The sequence below is a fragment of the Scleropages formosus genome, chromosome 3 (genome assembly GCF_900964775.1).
Source record: "Scleropages formosus chromosome 3, fSclFor1.1, whole genome shotgun sequence".
Classification (NCBI taxonomy): Eukaryota; Metazoa; Chordata; class Actinopteri; order Osteoglossiformes; family Osteoglossidae; genus Scleropages; species Scleropages formosus.
The window spans coordinates 12,344,566-12,369,209 of NC_041808.1; the positions used below are offsets into that span (position 1 = coordinate 12,344,566).

At 41.4% G+C, this 24,644-nt stretch overlaps 1 protein-coding gene across 1 annotated transcript in view; it reads right to left on the reverse strand.

The window, feature by feature from the left end:
• eif2b3 (eukaryotic translation initiation factor 2B, subunit 3 gamma) overlaps positions 1–24,319 on the reverse strand; it is a 32,120-nt gene extending 7,801 nt beyond the window's left edge. Inside the window, exons 1-10 of the mRNA XM_018753125.2 lie at positions 24,087–24,319; positions 23,322–23,496; positions 20,621–20,772; positions 15,768–15,927; positions 15,128–15,239; positions 5,922–6,011; positions 3,449–3,582; positions 2,196–2,386; positions 1,658–1,720; positions 1,168–1,316 (exon numbers count right to left, since the gene is read on the reverse strand). Coding sequence (XP_018608641.1) covers positions 1,168–1,316; positions 1,658–1,720; positions 2,196–2,386; positions 3,449–3,582; positions 5,922–6,011; positions 15,128–15,239; positions 15,768–15,927; positions 20,621–20,772; positions 23,322–23,469 — 1,199 coding nt within the window. The 5' untranslated portion in view covers positions 23,470–23,496; positions 24,087–24,319. The remainder of the gene's footprint in view (positions 1–1,167; positions 1,317–1,657; positions 1,721–2,195; positions 2,387–3,448; positions 3,583–5,921; positions 6,012–15,127; positions 15,240–15,767; positions 15,928–20,620; positions 20,773–23,321; positions 23,497–24,086) is intronic.
• Positions 24,320–24,644: the final 325 nt, after the last annotated feature.

Sequence of the window (24,644 nt, forward strand, 5' to 3'; positions counted from 1 at the left end):
TCAAACTGTTCTACACAAAACATTTTCCGTTTCCAAAATTTTAACTTGTTTCTCTTTAAACTGTTCAATATTCATAATTAAGTGCGATGCAGCTCTAACTAAGCATTAACCAAGAGTTTATGAAACAAAATTAATAAAGTGAAAGATTTTTTTGAGGAAAAAAAGTGTGCTAATAAGACATTTTCCCTTATTTGTTTACGTCTCTGACAAGTCAGTACTGCAGGTAAATATTTATTTTAAAAAAATTTATTGAGCTGATTACTTTGGAATCACAGAGTGCAGCTGAAGTCATATCTGTTGTATCTGAACTTGTCGACAGCACTACAGCTCCCCTGTGGCTCCTGTAACTCGGCTTGTGCGCAATCCCCTGACTCTCAGCCAGTTTATACAAACTTGGAGGAGGTAAAGAGCTTTCTGAGGTATAACAACCGTAGGAAACTGTCAGTCTCACTTTCTCTTCCGTCGCCAACTGCATGCTTGGACAGTCTAGATATTCACGTTCTCCCTTTATTCAAAATTGGAACCTCCTGCCTTAGTGTATCGTAATTCCTGATGAACCATTACAACCTCTTCTCTAAGAAGTGTGGTTCTGTTCTTAACTAAAAACAACTTGCAAGGACTCTGAGACGAGGGCAAACAAGAAAAAAAAAAATTTCTCAGAGCATCAACACCCAGGGGATTGACACAAGACCTCCTGGAGTGATTCTAATCATCCACCAGGGGGAGCCACCTCAGATGTGAACTTTGCGTTTCGTGTGTATCTGTGTCCATGTAAATGTTAGCATGTGCACATCTTGGGTTGCCTGTGTGTCAGGTAAAAGACAGATACTGGGAGCTATGGGTTTTGTAGCTATCCCAGAAGGTAGACCTGAAGAATTCCTTTCCATTGCCTTGAAATACTGCAAGGAGGGGTGGAGACACTGGGGCTGTGGACAACATGGTGTGTCACCCTAACTTTGCATCTAAGCATAGTGGGGTATTAGGCAACATGATGGATTCAAGGAAAAAATATTCTGGTGTCTCATTTGTTTTTCCTATTTAAGCAAGTGTAGAAGTTGCTGCGGGAACAAAAACTTAAGACCAAAATGTGGCATTATTTTGTCACAGTGGGAAGGAGACAAATGGCCTTTAAAAGGCTCTGAGAAACCAACAGTAGACCAAACTCACCCTTCTTCAATGGTGACCCCGTTCATTATGATTGAGTTGGTTATTTTAGCCTTCTCCTTGATGGTCGTCGATGCCCCGATGGTTGAGCGCTTGACTGATGCCTTTTCCGCAATCTGACAGTAGGTTCCGATGATGCTGTCAGAACCCACCTAATGCATCAAAATCACTTGTAACTGGAAAGTGTTGAGCCCTTATCTGCTTTTAAAACCGCAACACTAATAAACACCTCAAGAAAGTACAAGAAAGGCAGTCCACCTGGCTGGCTATAGTAGAATTCACCCATACAAATAAATCAATGAAGATTTAAAATGCATTCGGCAAAACAAAAAATCCAACTTTACTGTCAGTAAAGCAAGTTAGCCTTATGTTATACTTAGTACTAATTATTAACCATGACTGAAACCCTAACCTGCATACTCAATGGGCCATGAAGACTGGGCAAGACTAATGTAACATGATGGTCAGCTGAACTTAACTACAGTTAACTCACCACACTTCGCTCAGAGATGACAGCTGACGGATGGATTGCAGGCTCTTCGAACAGTTTACTAGCCTGGAAACATACGAGGAGGACACAAACTTTATTTAGCAAAAATAAAAAATCATTTAATTGAATAAGCCAAAAATGACTTAATGTGTAATGGGTTATGGATCAACTGAAATTAAATGTGAGATACCGGGTTAATGTCATAGCACTTATAACTACACACCTTTACATATAGAAAGAACAAAACTAATTATGCCCTAAACTAGTATTAAAGAGGTGCCAAAGATCTATCAAAAGATAAATACATTTAATTTCAATATCAACATACCACTAATAAACTAATAAATACAAATAATACTAAGTCATGTGAATTTCAAAGCTGATGTCCTTGCTCACTTGGACTCCGCTGTGCTTCAGTTTTGCCAATGTAAAAGCATGGCTTTTACTGTAAAATATTTACAAGGTATCTCAGGATAACTACTACTCTCTGGGTTCAAGTGTGGGCCGTACGACCCCCTCATTCGCTGACTCCAGCTCTCACCAGGCGATTGGCCTCAATGTAGGCTGCTAGTGTGTTCACACGGTAACACATGCCCTCCTCCATGATGTGCACATAGCAGCGCAGCTTGCCACCATGGTAGGCCCCGCACATGTCCCCGCGATGGTCGTTCCAGCAGGAGCGATTCAGGGCAAGTTCCAGAAGGTCATCATCTGCTGAGGCAATGTGGTTCTCTATTGCCGATGGAGTCAATAAGGGGGAAGAAAACAGTCAATTACAGCTCTCATATTCTGAACTTCACTGAATCTGAAACACTGTTAAACTGTGCTCTTTAAACTGTAAAATCTGATGAGTAACCAGGCTGGCTGTGTTGAGTAGGACTAGTTCACCAGCCCTCAAAATCTATGGGTTTGAAAACTCTTGAGCCCTGCTTCCTGACCACTCCTCAAAATGTGCTGCTGGATAATCACTGAACACTGATTTCTGTGCAGGAAATGCAACAGGGACATTAATAGGTTTTCAATAAAGCTGTCGAATCTCTGAAGCCTTGATGCCCCTGAAGGCCTTCGGCCTCGGAAGGCTGGGATCTAGGAGGCGTTACCATTCTGAAATTCCCACTGCCCCCCCCTTGCAACAGTGCAGAGGAGATCTATCACGTAATCTTTCAGCAGCGAAGATAGAGTCCATGCTGTAAGGCTTACTGACAGATCTGTTTTTTCTTCCCAGTAACTGCTGAACACCACAGACACCAAAAATTAATGTTTATATTCAGCGTAATGGTATGTGTAACGTATACGTGTAATGTATCAGCCTCTCGTTTCAATACAAATAAATACAAATAAAATCCTATTAAAAACAATGGGACAACGACAATGACATTTAAAAATGCGCAAACGCTGTTCTAAAAAAATTAAAAATTGAAAATATAGGCCAATATTTTATGCTCACTTTCTACGGTGTAGAGAGGTGTTGATTTGACTTGCAGCATTTAAATTTGAAAAAAAAAAAAACATTTTTTCGACCTTTGCATTACTAATTTTTAAAAAATGATTAATTGCACAACTTACTGATCAAATTCCTCAATGTAATTATTTAGTTACTAATTTGAATAAATGCAAACTGTCAAACTGCAGTTTAAAGGGGTTAAGACGAATCTGAGTACATGCGATTAAGACCATGCGCCCAAAGATGGATGGCAACCCTGAGGGAATATGAACAAATATGAATATGCTGTACAAATATTTTTTCCATTGATGTCTTAATCATGAGATTATCAAAGGCTGTGTGAAATTTACCAGAGTTTGTGTTTGCGTCCTTTTTCTTCATGTTCTGATTGGGCTCCTCCTTGTTCTTCTGCAGGCTGCTGAATTTGGAGAACTGTTTGCGGACCAAACAAGGAACCAACTCACCTCGGATGGAGGAGATGGACCTGGGGCAGGGCGGAAGTGGAATACAGGGCACTGTTATTTAAATATCACTATACTAATGCACATATTTTTGAGGGAATAAACTATATTTGGAAATTCAATTTAAAAAAAGCCATTATAGAAAAAAATAAAAAACACAATTTATACACATTACAAGAATTAACTGATGCTGACAATGACATTTTTTTTTTTTTTTTTTTTTTTAAAAAAAAAAGCCTTTTTAGATCTTTATTGAAAGAACTACTCAATGAACTAAAACTAACTAATCAAAACACTCAACAAAGGCCAAAATGAATATTTGTTTTAACCAGAGGAAAAAAAAAGGAAAGTGAATACGCTACACAGGGACTGAGGAAATGGAAAGGAGATGGACAGTAAGAAGTAGACAAATGCTCCCTGTCTAGGATGCTAATATCCATGTAGAATTTTACAAGCCTGTTCCATTCTTCAGAGGATGCGGATTAAGGGGGGGGGGGGGGGTGATCTGTGATTTCATTCTATCGTATATACCAGTTCATGGGTCTCTAACAGTTTAAAAAGGATCAGGGCAAATCATGTTTTCAAACTTTCATGTAAGCCTCTGGGCAATTTTATTTTCCTTTCCGCTCTCTTCCAACGTGCTCTCTCTCTATCTCTCTCCTCTCCCTCTCTTTTTTATTTTCTTTTAAGGGAGATTAGAATTTCCATCTGAATACGACGAAAGAAACAACAGTTACTCTGTTCATTTTTCTCCTTGAGCGCTCCGCTGCAAACCGGCTTCAAGAGGGACAGAGAGAGAGAGAGGCGAAAGAGAGAATGTAAAAGAAAAAAAAAGGGGGGGTTTAAAAAAGTCAACCCACTTTGAAGAGAGAAAGGAGCAGAGGGGAGAGAAGGGAAGGGGGGAATTGAGGCTTTCTGGGTTCCCCTTGTCTGGGGGGGGGAGGGGGGGGGGGCAGATTAGGCAAAATGATATTTATATCAGTACGACTGAATTAAAATGTCAGAGTGCTGGGAAGCTCCAGGAACAAACGGCTCTGGTGTGTATTTATGTAAACCTAGCAAAAAATTCCTATTTCGAGAAAAAAAAGGAGGGGGGTGGTGGCTGAATGAGCCTTAATGCGCTCCTGAGTTAATGCCACCTGCGCTTACTTTCAACACCACTTAAAGGAGCTGTTGGGATTTCCCACAATGTGAGTTTAACAAGCATAAAGAAACTGAGGACGGGGAAGAGGGGGTGCAGTATGGGTAGCCCGGGGGGGTGAGAAGCACATTTTCGGGTGGGGAGCTGAGGAGAGCAGCGGAGCAATTACAAGGCTCTGCTTCGCATTCAACATCAGTGCCAACTACGGAACTGGTACTGGCACATGCCACATGATCTCTTGTTAAGATGTGTTTCTCTCTTCTGGCCTTGTGCGTCTGTGTTTCTGTACCATTTTACTACTGGTATAACATGTGTAGAGTATTTCGTATAGATTTCATATTGCTGTCTGAAAAGAATGCATTTTTATTCCCTTACCTTGTTTACCTTGTGGCTACAAACTAAATAACGTGGGGGGGGGACTGAAAAGAAGACTCGTCACCTCTTATTTCATATGAGAGGTTTCAATAAGGAGCAGGATTTCTCCATGTTTCAGTAATATGAGGTGCATGAGGTGAAAAAAACACAAGCTGCGTCCCCAGCAGGCAGGAAGTATGGTGTTAAACACACACTGGTGACTGTAAAGTCGCTGTGAGGGCTTACAGGCCAATAAACTGCAGAGGTAGCACATTATAAAGCACGTTTACACCACAAAGGCCTCAAAGCACTGCAGTCAGGATGTTCTCATATTAACATATTTTCAGTAAAACATTATTTTAATTAAATTAGCTATTTATCAAAGACCACAATTACAAAAATACAACACAACTATTATAATCATCATCTATCCATCAATAGATCTATTGTCAATAACTGCTTGTCAGGTGCAGGACTGTGGTGGCCTGGGGCCCATCCTGTAAGCACAGGGGATAAGGCAGGGTACAGTCTGGATAGTACATCGGTTTATTACAGGGCATGCTGTCATTATTATTATATGCTTAGATGATTTTTTTTCCTCAATGCAACATACCCTATATACCTATTTATACAGCTAGATACATAAATTCAAGCTAAGCATCTTACTCACAGGTACCACAGCATGTCCTCTCCTGGGATTTGAACAAGCAATCTTTGGATTACAATTTATTTTCCTTAACGCCTAAGCCAACTTTGCCCTGTAATACCAAAGCAGAAGGTGCAAAGAAAGGAGGAAAAAACTTTATGACAAGGTCAGCTCTTGGGGGAATGACACAAAAATCACAAGGGGTTGTAAAAACTCCTTACTTATTTTCTGCTAAGAAGTCAATCACGGATCTCTTCAGGCAATAAAGGTGGGCGTCGACAAGGCCAGTTTTGATGTGCATTCTGGGATGTCTGTTGGGAGAGGAAAAAGAGACGACAAAACGGATCAGCTCCATAGTTGAAAGCACAAAGTGAGCTAGCTGCCGAAAGCCATGGGCAAGTCATTACGACGCAACATAAAGCATGTCTGCACATACAGGCACACACACACACACGAACATAAAAACACAACAAAGGCACTCTAAAGTACAAAACCAGGCGAGTCAATTTACATTATCAAAACTACACACTCCTTTTATATTTTCTCTTTAAATCCAACGTACTCTAATTAAATCACCAAGCATGCCTTACATTATTTGAGGTCTTTAATTAGATTTTTGCTGTATACCTCCTTAACTGATCCCTTCAAAGTGTTTTATGAGAACATCTGTCATGAAAGAGGACAGAGGCATCATAAAAACGATGGGATGTGGCGCGTATCTGCCTATTGTCTGCCACCAACCTCTTTTTTAGGACTCATTTCCGTATGGCAGCCACTATGGCAATGGTGGCCTGGCTACCCCAGATGGCAACACTACTGGAGCCCCCCCACCAGTTTACAGGCTGTGATTGAGGGGAGACCCTCTGGCCTTGTCCTGCAAGCTCAATGCCATTGCAATTGTTGCATAGGGGTAAGAAATCATTCCTGGGAGAAAAGACCTTCCCGAACCTCAAGGCATGCCAAAGACAGTATACAGCCATTCTGTGAGCTTCAAAGTTGCAATGTATGTAGAAAGCCTGGAACAAAATTCTTTCAGCTAATTTCTTTTTCTTTCCCTATTCCTGTCATTTAAGTTAATTCACAATTTGTTTTTCAGCAGAGGATTTGCAAAAAAAAAAAAAAAAATTTTTTAAAAAGTCTGTGGAAGCAAAATCTAACTAAATGGCTAAAGAAGAATCCTAACAAAAATATACAGAGCATGTCTTGCATAAGGCCGACCGGGAGATGGAGAGCTCTCTTGTAGCCATGAAGGACAGAAAGTGTGTAGGCTTTTGTAGACCAGCCAGTAAAAATCCTGAACTAGGATTTAAAAACACGGATTGGGAAATTTCACTCGCGGTCATCAATTTGCAAAGACCATTCCAGGATGTTAAGTTCAGGATACAAAGCTCAGAAAAACCTGAGGTTATCAGGTTGACAAATCTTCAAAGAAATAGCACTTATGTGCTGAAAAAAGTGACTTTCAATTCTCAAGACATTTTTTCCTACATGTAAGGATTGACTTATTCAAACAGAGTAACATGAATAGTTACCCGTCAAAAGTCTGAGTACCCTTGCTGGCAGTTAATTGTATCACAAGGCGTATCACATTTGATTAACAAGACTGACCAGAGAATGGGCCACCTTGTCTTCCCAGTTCTTCTGCAGCAGTTCCCAGAGATTTAGGACACTCTTCTATACACTTTGTCCCATAAGTACTGAGAACTCGCTTTTTTCAACTGGTAATGTGTTTCAAAAACATTCACATGTGTTCTTAACTTTATCATTAGAGTTACGGAAGACCTATCAGGTCTCCATTACCATAGAGATAAAAGAACTTTCCTCACACTATAGCCGAATCCTTTCTGCCCTTCAATTTAGACCAGTTAACAAAAATGAAACCGATTTACAGAAATAAGAGCTCAACCAAGTGCATACTTTCTGCTTACATTCTGCTACTGGCAGAATGCAAATATGAAATTAAATGTAAATATACAAGCTCATAGAACACTGACACATCTAACTCATTAATAATTGATAAGACGACTGAATCCTTTGGTGGAGAGCAAACAACTGCTCTTGGATGCCTTCAATTTTTTTTTTTTTTTTTTTTTAAATTCTTCCCCTGCATTCACCTTGGGAGATTTGGTTTCTTGTCCTCCAATGCATACTGGATGTTTCCACATTCACCTTTTAATTAGTATAATTCTGATTGCCTCCAAGTGTACTTATGCCCTTTATTAACATTAATTTGCTCATGTTATGTGCTGCAACACTATGAAGCAACTACAATGGAAAGGGCAATTTAATCTTATAAACAGAAACTAAAATGGAAAGTGAACAGAAGTTTCCTTGGCTCAAGCCTGGAGGCAGAGACCTCCCAGCGTAAAGCCCTGTACTCTGTTGCCCTAGCCTGTCAGGCTATTGGGACTTCAGGGGTGGTGGATTAGGGCGTTTGCAGGGTCGTCATGACGCCCAATTTTCACTCCATAAAGCCTGGTCCTGGATCATGTAATCTTGCTGTGGGGCAGATATCAGCTTGGCCACCCCCAGGAGGTGAACCCTGTTCAGTCTGCACTACATTAATCTCACTTCCATCCCACGTGCCCTCTTGCAGGTCTCCCCCATTCACCTGTCGGGATGGGGCGTTGAGGGAGGGAGGTGTGTCGGACATCCTGCAGTCATACAAAAAGCTGGGTTATCCCTTTTCTCCCCAAACCATGTCGGTCTTCACTGATTAACCCCACATGGTCCACACATGCACAAGCAGGCCTAATGCCAAATCCCCTTTCTGCGTCCTCTCGCTTTCACCATGTTGGTCTGATCCTCGCTACTAGGTCATAGACTAATATATTATAAAAAAAACCTTTTATCTGCAGCAGATATGCCATCTTTTTGCACTGCAGAGTACTTAAGGACTGTGCATTAACAAGTTTTCCTCCCACCTCAGAATGCATCTACATAATCCTATGAGTTATTATCTAGTCCAGTTAGATTTACTCAAAAAGGTATAGAGAACCTACTGGAGCAATGATCTCCAGGCCCAGAGCTGAGGAACACTGCATGTAGGGCCTGGCGTAGTATGTAAGTTTAAAAAAGGCAGCATATTCTGCATTTTTCGAGGTGACGTTTATGAAGCGAAACCGCAAGAAAACCACCGCACCTTCTGTGCTGCCACTTCTTGCTCGTTCAGTGAGAAATGGGATTTTAAAGACAAAAAACAAGGCAGGGCTCTTTGCCCACGATACATTTCAGAACCAGATGCTAACTCATATAAATCAGAGAGCAAAGGGAAGAGGTAGTCTGAGGGGGAGAGAAAGAAAAATAAACAAGAAGAAGTAAATTATGACAACTACGGGCAAGTTCTACACCCATTCAGCGGTCCAGAGGGTCTGAAGCTGTGGATTCAGAAAGCCTCAGTGAGGACTACACGTGGTACTGCCAAAAGGGGGTTTCTCTTTGTCTTGGGCCAAATCCTGCAAGCAGTCAGTCTTTATAAGCCAGCAAGTATCACAGGGAATGACAAGATCCTGAAGCCTGAAGGTTGCAAACTCAGATTCCACAAGGGACTTCACTGCAGAATTTTTTAGCAAGGTACTTCACCTGCACTGCTTTCATTATATAGTTGAATAAAATGGGTAATAAGTCAATAACAGCTTTGGATGAAAGCTTCTGCTATGCTACAGAAAAATAATAAAATAATAGTAATAATTTTGACAAGTCCAGTGTGTGTGATTTGTGTTTCATGTGTGACTTAACCAGAGACCCCTCTGCTACCAGAATCCTCTATGCCTCTATCCCCACATGCCCTCAGACCCACACATTCTGTAGGTAAAAGCTGATAGAAGATGGTAGAAACACGGGCACAGCATAGATTTATGAGGCTCTCTGGGCCTGACTTCATCGTTTGGCACCCAGTGGCCGGATGGGCGACTGGGCATCGGAGGCCCAGCCTGGAGCGATGGGGGCTGTTTGTGGAGTAAGGTGCTCTGAGAAATGGGACATGTGGAGTCACACCCATCCCACAGCTGTACTGGGTACACTATATAGTAAAAACACACATACAAGATATATGAGGTGCCGGGCACTTAAAAAGCGAAATCCCATCATACAAATATGGACACAAAAACTGTTTACAGCTGTAACCAGCAAAAAAGATAATTAATTCCACATTGCAGTACTACTATCCAAAGTAAGTGTAGTAAAGACATTAAAAAAACCGTCCTTCTCTGTTGACCAACTCTCCATTTAGCTTTGTTTGAGCACCAGCCGAGTTAAAGGAAAAACCAGAGCCGCATGTTGGGTGACTCATTACTACTAATGAGTAACTACTAAAAGCCCCGCTCACTCTCCCTGAAACTTCATGCTGAGCATCCCAGCACCGTGAGGCCATGGACAGAACTCCTCTCGAAGGGGACGGCGCTGGCGGCAGTTAGTTGGGAATGTATCGAGTGATTCAGCCAGAACACTCGAAGAATGGCTATGCAGCCTGCTTCCTCTTTTACTGAGCTTCTGCTACTTCCTCTACTTTTTTCAAAGGTGAACATGACCATTCACTACTCACTAACTAAAACAAGGTTAATATGTAGGGTTTAGCAGATGTCGCAGTTGTTAAGGGGAAGGGTTAATGTAAATGTGGGTGGTTCAATTCCAAGAAAGGGTTCTCAGAGCAGTACGAGTGAGCAAGGTACTTGACCTTAGTGGCATGAAAAAATAAATAGATAAAATATTAAAGTGCAAAAAAAACCACTTTTAGACCTTTTTTAATACAAAACATAATTTAAGAAGATATAAAAACATATATGGTGTCAGTAAGGGTCCTGATTTTCAAAACTTCCAACTTGAACGACTACAACTGGATGAAAGCTATAAGCCTGTTTCCTGCACGCAGGTGAGAATAATGCCAAGCAGAGTGGGACAGAAATGCAGAGAAGGTTGCTGGAGAGCTGACCCCTATGTGTGAACAGGCTGTGCTTTCATCCCAAGCATGAAGTGGTGTACATCAGGAGCAATGAGGAAGAATTAAAGAATAAGGCTCTGTGGCAGACATAAATTAGAGCGGGAAATCTAGCAACATCGCATGAGAGCGGGATCTGCAGGAGCCTTAAAGCTGTGAAATCAATTAAATAGGCCGACTAATACCACATGTGGGACATGTCATCGCAAACAGGGCTCCGTTTACAATTGTGACTGAGGGCTGCAAGCATGGGTGGTGGTCAGCCCTGGAAAGGTCTGTTGTTTCGGAAAGAGCCAGCCAGTAGCCCAGCCCAACCCAATCTAGCCACCTGATTTAAAAAATAAAAAATAAAAAACTCCACGTCTTTCTGGAATCAGACAGAACAAGACTGAATCTGACTGGGGTCTGTGGGACACCCCTGAGAACCAGACTAAACTAGAAAAACACCACTGAAACACCCTATAATTTAAAAAAAAACTAAAAAGTTTTTTTTTCTTTCTTAAATGTAACATACCATGTGTTCAGAGAAATTAAAATAACCAACCTAAATGGATAATTTGTTAATGAAAAAAAATGAATTAAGAATTCACAATTTAAAGACAGCGCGAAGCATCAGAAGTGAAATATCTGTCAAATCACAGCTATGCTAATGACGCACTGGGGCAAATATTTCGGGAACTTGATCATATCATAGTATTTTAGCAAGACTAATAATATACAGAGGACACACTTTAATGTTTAAACTAAACACTAGCAGGCAGTAGCAAAGGAATTCCAACCAGGGTGCTTGTCCAGTAAACACACCACGAGACAGAGCACTCGGAGGTGTGCGAGTGCGCTGCATTTATCTTGCTGACTGGAATATGGGATGGTGCCTGCTTTGCCACAAAAGGCTAACACTGCACATGTCAACCTGTCTGTGCAAACAGACGCTGAGACAAGTCAACATGCGGAGAAATGGTAGGCAAACGGGGCCGGTTGTTTGAAATCTTTTCAGGCGGCTTCCCTCCATCTTTAAAGTACATGGTGGCTGTAAAGCGGAGAAGGGGTCGAGGAGACAGACTATAGATAAATCCATACTTTCAGACATCTGTGAGAATTTAGAGCAATGGCCAACAGCTCCTTCAAACTGTCCTTTCAGAGCTGTAACACAAGTGGGGGGGGTTAAAATCATACACTACTCTTTTACCTAATGTGTGCCAAGTTCTTCCACACATTTTCAGGTACATATTTCTGCATAAGACACTATTAGCTATGCAGATCTTTCACCAAGATGTTGCAGTGGGTAACGTGCACTGCTTGTACTATGGTCAGCTTCTGCCGTTTCTACTATAAGTATTGTAACGTGTGTGAGAACGGGCTCTACGTTTAGCATTTAGTCTCTGCAAAATACACAGTATGCAACATGAGAACACTAGTTTCATGTTCAAGGATAGGACAGGACAGGATAGGATAATAGTTTATTAAGCCCCTCAGGGAAATTCACACACAGCAGCTCAACATGACAACAGGCATGACACAGCAAGAAAGTGCACTTATACTAACAAACAAACAAACAAACTAACTAAACTAATTAATTAACCAACCAACATAAGGGTGCATGTGATGTTCATCTCTCTATATGGGATATATATCTCGGGTTATGGACATTCGAGTGGTCTATATGAGACATCTGTGTTTTGATCATTACTGTATAGTTGTAAGTGTATGCACGTGTGTGGTCAAGCGCAGTTATATGCGGCTGCGTGAGGTGGGAATACGTGTGTTCTCTCTGCCTGCCCCCCTGGGCACGGTGCTCAAGGCTGGCAAAGGCCCTCTCTTTAAGGGAGGGATTTACAGCAGCTCAGTCTCCCCACGGTATTTACGAGCTCTCCATTTCCCAGCTCCTGGGGCCCAAGACTATCTGCAGTGCTGACAGCTACAGCAGCCCCCAGCTGAGCAGAGACAATGTCTCGGGTACAGCTCTGCACCTTTCCACTGCTGTAGATGATGACAGCTTAGTAGGTAACTGACACTTTTATCAAAAGTGACAATGAATTATACGAATACATTAAGCTTCAGAAAATCAACCATAACTATTAATGAACTTTACTGCAGTAAGGGGCAGCCGGGTCCATCCTCGGACTTAAACCACAAATCCTCAGGTTACGTGTGTACCTTATTTGCTGAAATCTTTTGACAAATAAATTACAGGTGGTCCCCGATTTACGATGGTTCGACTTAGGATGTTTTCGACTTTTATGATGGTTAGCTGGTGATAGAGATTCAGTAGAAACTGTAATTCAAATTTTGAATTTTGATTTTTTTTTTCCCTGAGCAAGCAATATGCAGTGTGATACTCTCTCCCGATGTTGGACAGTGGTAGTGATCTGTATCTCCCAGTCTGTCACGCAGAGGTGTGTATTAAATACATTTTTGACTTGATATTTTTGACTTCTGATGGTTTCATGGAATGTAACCCGATCATAAATCAGGGACCACCACTACGTTTTTCCCCCATTACCTACACAGACAGACAGACAGCCAGCCAGCCACACTGGCTGAAGCCGCTTGTCCCAAGTGGGGTCGCGGCGAGCTGGAGCCTAACCTGGCAACATGGGGCGCAAGGCTGGAGGTGGAGGGGACACACCCAAGACGGGACATCAGTTCGTCACAAGGCACCCCAAGCGGGACTCAAACCCTAGGCCCACCAGAGAGCAGGACTCGGCCAAGCCCGCTGCGCCACCGCGCCCCCCCGTTACCTAGATTAAGTCTAAAAATTACACATTTCCATCCAATGCCATTCTTATAAATAATGTAGATATGTTAGAAACACTTGTTATTTGAGTAACATGAAAGAAATATCAAAATCAGTATTTAATTTTGGCCTTGGTAGGTTCCATTAATTATGCACATAAGGAGAATATACAACATATAAGAGAAAACACCTAACTTAGCCCTCTTTAATTCTACAAATAACTCAAAATTCTTTGAGCAAGGGGCAGAAGAGTACAAGGTTTGTATGTAGCTTGGCATTTAATGATTTATTTATTTAGCTGTTTACTTCTGTATCTGCTGAGATGCCAAAACAAAGTTGTCAAAATATTTGAGTGAAAACCACAGTCCATTTTTTCGTGTCTTGTTGCCCATAAATGCTCCTAATATACAGTTTACTAGACTAATTGGGCTAATTATGTAATTAGGAAAAGAGTCTGGAACCAGATAGCACAGAATGCTGGACACCTTGAGGAACACTCTGAACCTAAAGCACTGACTGTGCTCTGATGGCCAGCTTAGGAAACCTTAGCCGAGACCTGACCACAGGTCCAAAAGCAGTTATGGGGGGGAGAAACTACGAGTGGCTAGTGCTAACCACCGTAAAGGCCCGACTTCAAAACTCTGAAATAACAAAGTCATCTGGATGTGAACAAAAAAAAAAAAAAAACTGAATCCCACACTGTTGTGGACCGAGCTGGAGGGGGGCTTGGACCGAGGACGACAGCCAAAGCAGGAGCGCATTCCTCTGGAGCTGGAGTTAACTGGCAGGTCTTGTGACAGGTCGGGTGGGGAGTGATGTGTTTTTATTAGCGATCCCACACAAACGCTGGGTCAGAGCTGTGTTGTTCCCTCCGGGACGGCCCCACCCTCGCATTTGCAGCCGACATGCTGCCAAACCGCGTAGCCCGATAAGCCGGCAACTCCTTACTGCTAATGAGAAAAATTGCCATTCGAATGTGAATTATGTTCTTCTCAGTTTCCCTTCTGTGAAACCTCTTTAAAGTGCATTTCAATGCATATACCTCATCTTGTCTGCCCAGTTTGCCTTAACACTCAACAGCAGAACTGTAATATTTCAGACGGGATAAAATACTACAGTATCTGAACTTCATGGATTTCATGACCCAGTAACCTCCTGATCTGGATCATGCAAGTACGACTTAAGACACTCAATCAAACACATTCAATAAAGACATACACCCAGGTATGAAAACTATGGTTAGCATTTAGACCAAACTTCCATTTTTAATGGTGCAACTAATTGCATGTTTCACTTTTTTAGGGGGAAGAGGAAAAAAAAAAAAAAAAAAATAGCACAAACTTCTACAACATACTCTTTGATCCAGGCATACTGAATTAACTGTGACTTTTTCATAATTTGAAAAAAGTATTTTTAAAAATATCAAAATATTACATAAGAAACATTTAAAGAAATCAATCAGCATAGTTTTGGCAAAAGAACTTTACACATTACTTAATTCTTTGATTCTGAAAATAAATACTAATAATTTCATTTAAATTTTAAAAAATATATTTGGTACAATGATGACAATTTCAGACATCATTACAGAATCCATTACACAAACTGTGAAACTGAAGGGGAGAAAAAGACACCAGAAACAGCATAGGTGAAGTCTGAAAAAGGCCTTGTTATGATTTAGAATTTCAAGTTGATTCATTTTTAGACAAGCACTGACTAACACCTGCAGTGCCAACCAAATGTGTCCAACCCACCTGCGCATGATCGATTTCCTGATGACAAGGTCTTCGTCCAGGTCTGCCTCATTGGCCATGAAGAGAAGCCTTTTTCCTGAATCATCCACACCCACAAAGTCCCTCTGCTCCCCTGTGATGACACATGATATAGACAGCTTATCGACAGCTCATCAACAGCTTGCCACAGCTGTTTATTATCCTCCTTCAAGCCAAACGACAGACACCTAGAGGGTGCCAAGTACCACTCCACAGCTATTACCTCTGACAGAACATCACAGACAAAAGATATTAATAACAGCTGTCACAGAAAAATACACATATAATTTCAGTCATAACAGGGAGCAGTAACTTGACTGTACTCTGTACAACAAAACCAGTTTATGTTGCAGAAATAATCACATAACGCACAGGCAAAATGTAATGCACTACAGTAGGGTATGACAACTCGTCTACTTATTCCGTGTTATCTGCTTGCATATGTGTAAATATTATGTAGCTGAAGTATTCGACTCATGCATACAGCTGGGCATTTTCATTGGAGCTGCTCAGGGGAAGTAAAATAAGCACTTGGAAATATCTGAAGGATAAGTACTATGCTACCTATCGCCCCAAGGTACTTTATAAGACTAAATATATGAAAACTGCTATGTGCTCATACCTGCTTTCTTCTTGCCCTTCTGACCAGGGACAGTCTCAGTGAACTCGTGTGCTTTGCTCATCAGCATGGAGAGGGTGGCATTGTGCACTCGGAAAAGGTCCACTACCTCGTGCAGGGCAGCGTCCGTGATGAGGTCGCAGCTAACCACCAGCACGTCCGTCTGCAACAGAGGGATATGGTCTTTCCTAAACACGTCTTGTGGCTTTTGAATAGTTCCATTCGTCAACACCCTGAGAAAGTCTGGCCTTTCAGGGTTAAAAACTAATCCGTTTTTCCTATGAGGGTAGGGTGAGGTGAAATGATTCAAGACAACAACCTGATAATGGGTTCACAAAATTTCTGAAATTTTCTGGCTTGCATGGATTATCTATGATAACACATTTATTAAGAATAAACTATTTTAGCTAACTGTTCTTGCTACCTTGACTGTTGTTCATATTTCCTGAACTGATTATTCAGACTTACCTTAGCAATTTGCAGTTTTTTCATAAGTTAATCACTGCAGTGCAGATGGGCCATTCTGTGTGCATCAGAACACCCAGACCTTTCTCAAAGCTGTCAGTTCTACCACTCTGTATATAGAACCATGCAGTCATAGCAAGGATGGTCCATAAAATGTTCATAGCGCATGAGAAATTTAACAGCACCTTTCTGACTTTAGTCACAACAAAGGTGTGCTCTCATAATAAACAGTGGTCCAAGACCAACAGCGAGTGTTAAAGACAAGTCAAGGGTGCACAGAGAATATGGCGATAAATTGTGCACGATTTTGCCATTGTTTCTGACTGAGATGTCTGGTAACCATCTGCTCTGCCCATCTTGGACCCGTGAATAAATAAACGGGGGTGGAGGGGAGGGAGAACGCATGGCGTGACGTTCCCGCTGGGGACGTGGGCCCCTCAACCCGCTCACATGGCCAACAGATAACATGACCCCTTCTTTCCTCAAAGGGAGGGGGGGGCAGTCCTTCCCCCTCCATTCACTGCTGAACTCTGTATTCCTTCCACACAACACATTTTCAGCCAGCACTGAAGATGTCTTTTTTTTTTTTTTGAGAAAAGTCAATCTTGAACATGTGATGGATGATCAGGCCGAGCCTCTAATTCCTGGACTGTAACAATTGTAGAACAAAAGGCAGATTCTGTGACAAAAAAGCCAGAGAGACTCCAACATGATTTTTCATCCTTTCATCTTCCTCTAAAAATGTCAGTCATAGCATGTGCAGCATGCAAATACATACAGTACTAATGTTAAAATAAACTCAAAATGTAGGTGAAAATGTGGTGAATATCACAAATAAGCGATGGTATCGCAGTTTGTCACAGTGGGTACAGTTTACATTATTTATTTAGCAGACACCTTTCTCCAAAACAACTTCCAATGAACTCCATGTAGTGTTATCAGCCCACAGACCTTATTCATCAAGGTGACTCACACTGCTAGATATCCTACTTACAAAGGGTTACTCATCCATACATCAGTGGAACACACTCTCTCTGTCACTCACACACTATAGTCACTAGTTTGCGTGTGGCAAGCAGCTGAACTTGTTGCTCTGCTGGTGTCAGAAAGACGTTGTCCTGACCCTGGCGTGGTCTTTGTCAAGCAGGTCAGCCCACCCATAAACAGCTCTTCCTGGTCACCCCAGGCCTTGCTCCCAGCCAGGTGGGACCACCTCCAAAGTCGAACGACAGATCCCATCTCACATGCTGACAGGAAGGCAGGCTCTACTGCCCAGACAAACAAACAAACTGTTCCTTGCCCCCCCTGGGATAACTAGGGCTGTTCTACACCAGCTGTGTAGTGACAGTCTTACCTCCTTGTTTACTGTCACTGAAGTAAACGTATCACACACGTTGTCAGATAACTATACAAGCACCTTCGCAACTCCAGTTTACAAATTTTACTTGTTCATGATGGTCTCTCTCTAGATAAGCATTTCCTTTTAAAAGAAGTTTTATACAATAATTAAATCGTTACAAAAACCTTTTGTTTTCTCTCTTCCATGACTCACAACTAGTTAATATTCTGCTTACACACTTACTGTTCGCTTGTACAACTCAAAGGCAGTTTTGCCACAAAAATAACAATCCATCCATTCACCAACTATCAATAACTACTTGTCTCATGTATCCTGGAAACATAGAGTGTGAAGGATACACCTTAGAAGTAATGACAATGCATTGTAGGGCAATCACTAATAATTATGAAATCCTTTAGAAATTATTTTTCGTAATTTAACTTTGGAACTTAGCTGCATTTTGATTCTGCCCATTAAGGAACTCATTATCTACCGAATATATATTCAGTCAACAAATATTATGCCAGAAATTCATAAAAAAAAAAAAAAAAAAAAAAAAAAAAAAAAAAAGTGAGTATAGCAGCAGCACGTGTTAATTAAAGACTGAAAATAAAAAACAACCTGTAGAAACAGCAGTTTGTTGGAGATGAAGTTAACAAATCAGACAAGATCACATGTGGGCAGCCTGCCTTCCCAAGGCACGGAGGTGGGGCTGGCAAGCGGGAAGTTGGTGGTGATGCCTCATGAGGGAGCGTGGAGTAAGGAAGATTCTCCATGACCTCCCGCACGCCCGCAAAGGAAGCTTCCTGGATGGGTCCCTTGTGTCCCCCTTGCACCGAAAATCTTACCCTGTCCCATAAACGTAACAAACGACCTGGTGAGTTGCAGTACGGCAATGAAAAATGAAAGAGGGGACGGCTGTATTATAACAATATCTTCCTGCGGAGACAACATTCTCACCATCATTTATCTGAGGTGATTTGTGCCAACAGGAAGTCTGCGGCAAAACCTGTTCTGATCTTGCCCCCTTCTGAAATAACAACACTTAAATTTAAGGAAAGCAGAGGACTGAAGAATCTCCTGTGCTGTAAGTCATGAAAACTAAGTCTGTTGGACCAGAAAGACTCTCCTAAATCTTTGTATAAACACTTTATTTTATAATAATTTCATACATTTAACCAGAATAAAACTAAACATTTTATTTCACCCTGTAATTCAACTTTCAAGTTCACTGCCCAATCTCTCTTAAAATAATACAAGTTATTTACACTTCAAAACAAGCAAAATGGATTTACTAAATAAAACCGAATTCCTTCCATTAAAAAATATTTGACATTCAATGTTGTAAACATTAACATCACAATAAATGGTAAGGTACTGAACTGACACATAGGATGACCTGATTAAAATCAATGATGGAATACTTATGAACAGAGAATCTTCCATGCTGAAATAATCACACATAGGGACAAAAGAAATCAGTATGTCTACCATAAAAATACACACACACACACACACATTTTCAGAACCGCTTGTCCCATACGGGGTCACGGGGAACCGGAGCCTACCCGGTAACACAGGGCGTACGGCCGGAGGGGGAGGGGACACACCCAGGACGGGACGCCAGTCCATCGCAAGGCACCCCAAGTGGGACTCGAACCCCAGACCCACCAGAGAGCAGGACTGCGGTCCAACCCACTGCGCCACCGCACCCCCGGTCACCATAAAAATAAGAGTAATAATTATTACAATCATTGTTAAAATGAATAGTGTCTGCCACACACCAAAAGATTTTTTTTTCCCCCCTTATAAAATGACACCCTATTAACACTTGACCCAAGGTTTAACCAATAGAAAAATATACATTTTCTTCTTATTGGAGTAAAATATAAAGTGACCAGCTGAACTATAAAAACTCAACAAAAGAGTAAGACACCATAGCAGTTTTTCCTCTACTTTTTTCATTTCAGGAGTTAAAAATTAGCAAATTTTCCATTATTACAAAAGCTTGATGAATCTGGTCCCAGGTCTTAATTTACCTTCTTATAAAGCCTGCTCCCAATAACAGGACAAAAATTCTTTGCCTAGCCACATTCTGAATGAGTTCCGAGTGCCAACAAGGGGAGGACCTAATGTGTCGTAACACCCCCAGGGGAGCCAGACCCCACACCACACCTCTAAATACCCCAATAGGCTTGCTTGTGCACAGCCTGTCTGGGGCCACCTCCAGTGACCCACTCGGTGGGCAGTGATGCTCTCCTCCTCCTCCTCCTCCTGACATCATGTGTTTGCACACTAGAGCGGAGGGTAGGGAGGTGGGGTGGGGTTTTCAGCAGGTGAAATGAGGCGCTACACTCAGCCTGGGCCAAGAATGCACGGATCAGTGCTCACCCAGCAGCACACAGGATCTGCTACATCAATAGCCCCACTGACCTCAGTGTTTCCAGCCTCTGTCCAGGTGAATCCTGGGGTGCTGCTAGTCTATGGACCCATTCAGACCCCCCCTTCCCCCTCTGCCAGAGCCTGCCACAAACAGAGGCACTCTGTTATGAGTCTCCTTGGCCAGTGACGCTTGTTTTTGGGGGAACACCATGTCCCCTCTCCCTTCACTCCAAAACTTTATTAGTCATCAATACAACCTAACATAAACTCTGGAGAAGAGTGCGTCAAAGGAATTAAACCTCTCCCTGTGTAAAGCATCTCTGTTTGTCAAGTTCATGCAGTCTGAATTTTATGCGAGTGTACTACAGCTCTGTACTAGTTTCATCTGTACCAAACATTTCCCCTGAATGGAACAAATGTGAGAACGAAATCTATCATCTTAGGCAACAAAAATTGCACCTTGCAACCTTGTGAACACCTTTTTGCTTCTCATAAAGCTATATATACATAATAATAATTGACATGGGATGATTTTAAGTGTCCTAAAGAAAAGATCACATGTGAATAAACATACTGCTCGCGGGTGTACTTCTAAGACAAAGACTTCTCAGTCCATCTGAACGGAGACAGCTGAAGAGGATGCTGGGTAAAACTGTGCTGATGGCCTCACCTTAATCTTCTGTTGGATGTGCCGCAGGGCGTCGGCAGTCCCCATGTCTGCATCCTCCTGCACACACACAATGTCTGGCTTCAGCTTGGTCTCTGTCAACAGCAGTTTCTGGACCTCCTTCTGGGCCTCCTTCGTTGTGATGACGATGACCTCTTCAAAGGGTGGGGGTTGACAATAAGGAACGAAACATAGGATTTACATAAAACACTGCAAATTTTACCTGCAGCACAGTTTCATGAACTTTACTCCACAAGACAAACAAAAACCTACCTGTTTATAAAAATACTCACCACTCATTTAAAGTATACTACGTATCACCTATTTCATAAGTACAATTTAATTTCAAAGGAGTAATTCATATCTGTAACGTGTTAAAATATACACCTTAACTAATACATAGAATCCTAAAAATAGCTGCTTTAACTAATTACGGGACAGTGGGTAGCGTAGTGGTTAAAGCCTCTGCCTTTGGACCCAAAGGTTGTGGATTTGGTACCCACCTCCAGCTGTAGTACCCTTGAGCAAGGTACTTACCCTAAATTGCTCCAGTAAAATTACCCAGCTATATAAATGGGTAAATATTTGTAAGCAGCTTAACATTACAAGTCCCTTTGAAGAAAAGTGTTAGCTAAATGAAAGAATGCAAATGAACTCCTTAATATAAACAGCTGAAAAGCACATATTGTATATATTTTAAAGAGTTACACACAATATGTACCTGATCACTGAAACATGCAGCTGTTTGCCAGATTAATGGCTGATACTACATTTGACAGTATATTTTGTGTAATAAAATGCTTTCAATAGTTCCTTTGTGCAGTCTTATTTAAACACCTCTTTTAAAACCAGAGGCGTAAAACAAAAGGATTTTTTTTGCCAAATGGGGAGACTTGAGATTCTGCCTAAATGCATAAACATTTCTGGCAACACTGAAGGCTTGGTTCTGCTTAGACGTGTAAAAAAAAAATCTAATTGCATAAGTCTTTCAGTCAGCTGCAAAGGAGAGACATGGAGAATGCCAACATTCAGGCACATGTCAATGCCTGTGAGGAGAGGAACCTTGATAAAGACACTGCTGTAGGATGCGCGTCAAACACGACCTTTGACACCTGAGATCACAAGGTGATGAGGTTCTGGCCCTTGTATCTTCATTTCAACAGCAGTTTGGCAACCTGATTCAGCCTGTCATGCTCAGCTCAAAATAAAAGTGAAAATATGTTTTTTTTTTTTTTAATGAAGAAGAACATGACTCATTATTATTATTGATTTTATGGTACAATTTGATATGGGCTCTGTACATGTGTGTCAAAACTAACAATAAAATCACTTATGTCAAATATCAGTTTCAGAAGTAACACTTTCAGTGTAATGTAGTACAGTCCAGGTTTTATATCAACTTGTCCACATTTTTTCATTACTTGTTAGAACACATTAACTCCTATTTAATTGATTTGTTCAAACACCCAATTCAGACAGACATCTTGTGCTGTCTCTGCATTGCCTAAATCAGCTCTAAAGAGCTGAGCACAGCCAATACACTAAAACTGCCCAGATGGTGCTACATGCCAGATGTGCTCCGGCCTCCAGAGGGTAAATGGCACTGACTAAGCACACACTCCAATAACATTAATCCCTGTGTGCCATAAACTTGCTGATTTAGTAGCAACACAGAACCCGTCTGATCAACACCTAGTCTCCTGATACTCAGAGCTCCTTTAAAGTGGCCCAGTGGTATCTCACTTTCAGGTGATTTACACTTCTCTACTCTCACAGCTTTGTTGCTGTTTCAAATGACAACAGCTACCCACAAGCTCAAAGACAGGTTCTCGACAAAATAAAAACTAAATACGTTAACAACTGATGGTATTAGATAAATTCAAACTCTGGCAGCTAAAATTGGAACTGTTTTCAAGTTCACTAATCTCTGTTTATGCAGATGCTGTACAGAAATAGAAATACCTTTTCACGTTAACACATATGCAAAAAGACATTTATTCAAAAGTGCAACACACCACTAAACGGCAAATATGTTTCTGCAACAAATGTACAAAGCAAAAATACTATAATTTAATACTTACAACACTTAAAAATTGCTTTAATAGATAACTAATAATACTTAATAGAAATAATATATTAGCAACATAAGCAACAGGTAATATATTGTTTAGGGCCCTTTCCTCTTTCTATATCCAGTGTAGCTGAATCTATTATGCTTATGGTGCTATATCCCATAAAGTTTATATGGTGAACAAACTAATTTTTGATACATTCCATGACAATTCCCCCAGTCCCCTCCTTAGATTCTACTGCATATCAAATCAAACTGAAGCAAGCACACACAAGGCCTCTCTGACCTACAGTACCAGCGAAAAAAAACTGAGTAAACATGGGGAAAATCAGTTTTTGTTCAAGAGGCATTCTATTAGGTTCAATGATGAAATGAGCTTTCATGTCTTCCTGGCTCTTCTGCAGCACTTCCCAGAGAGGTAGGTTACTTGCGGGTTGCTTCGCTTTCACTCTTCTGTCCAGTTTATGCCATGCAAGTGTTGCCAGGTTTTCTGACTGGTGGTGTGATTGAGTTTAATGTTGAAAATGTACCATATGGCTGCGCGTTCATTATTGATTTAAAAGAGAAAAAGCAATCAGGAAGATTCCGCTGAAAAACACTTTGCAAAACTGGCGTTTTGAGACAGATTTTTACCTTCAAAGCCCACTCTCTCCAGCAGGCTGAGTGGGTACCAGATGAGGGGTTTGTTCCCAATAGGCAGCAAAGGCTTAGGGATGCTGTAAGTGAGGTCCATCATACGGGAGCCGCCGCCGGCTGCCATCACCACCGCTTGCAGCTCCATCCCTGGCTGCGGTCCTCAGTTTTGTCTCTAGATAAGGTAAAATGTGACATGACAGAAAGTAACTCTAAGCTCTCCTGCAAAAAGGCTCCTTTCAACTTCAAGTGACCCCTACCTGCAGATCGGACCCCCCCCCCCCCCCAACCCACGCCACGCGGGACCTGCCCCAGTGCCTTTTGTCAAAACAAAGCTGTGAATCCCACACAAGAACAGAAGAAATAACTGTTTTTTGATCACATCTGTAAGCAGCTAGCTAGATTAGTACAGAAAAACACAGAAGCAGCAATAATTATTTATCCACACGAAGTTGCCTGACAGTGTTGCTCAGTCAACAGCAGTAAAAAGACAATTTGACACAAAAATAGACAAAAGTCAGCCACGTGTCAATAAAAATATAATTATATATAATTGGTATTATTTTCGATTCACTTCGACACTTGCAAACATGACTGACGCAATCGGCGATGCCGCCGGCGTACAGTACAGTCTGGAAGCTAATGGCCACCTCATACGTCACGTGCTAGTCTAAACAGCGCTTCATGGCAGAAAAATAGGAAATTGTGTACATTTACCACACATTTATCAAGACAGCACTTTTAAAACATTTTTACGCGACTTACCGCAACGGAATTTAGAGAACAACCCAGCAACTAACGGGTAACAGCACTGAGCACCAAAGCAGGCTAGACACACAGTCACGACTGCTGTGCTCAGTGTGCTTTAACGCTTTTTATGCTCAGCACTTTAACCGAGAATTATCACAACCGTAAAGACGCGAAAACAATACAATTCCTAATGATTGGGAACTCATACATGAAAGTTTATATAAAAACAACGGAACTAAACGACACTAGGTCCGTCGCGTAATAGTCCTCTTAAGGAAACAAAAGCTCCTCGTTTTAGTTCCTACCTGGCTTTTGAGGCGATTATGTACAACTTGAAGAATAAACGCTTTATTTGAAATGCATAAATTGTATTTACACATCGAATGCACTGTCAGTTACAACGATTAGTACCGGAAAGGATTTAAAATTTATAAAATACCAACAAAAAAACACTCTTTTACACTCAGAGTATAGTTTTGTTAACAGCAACATATCAACTGACTGCCATACTGCTTCTTGGAGGGTAAATGGTAACAGATACATTTTCAAACACAGTAAGTTGTGAGTATGAAA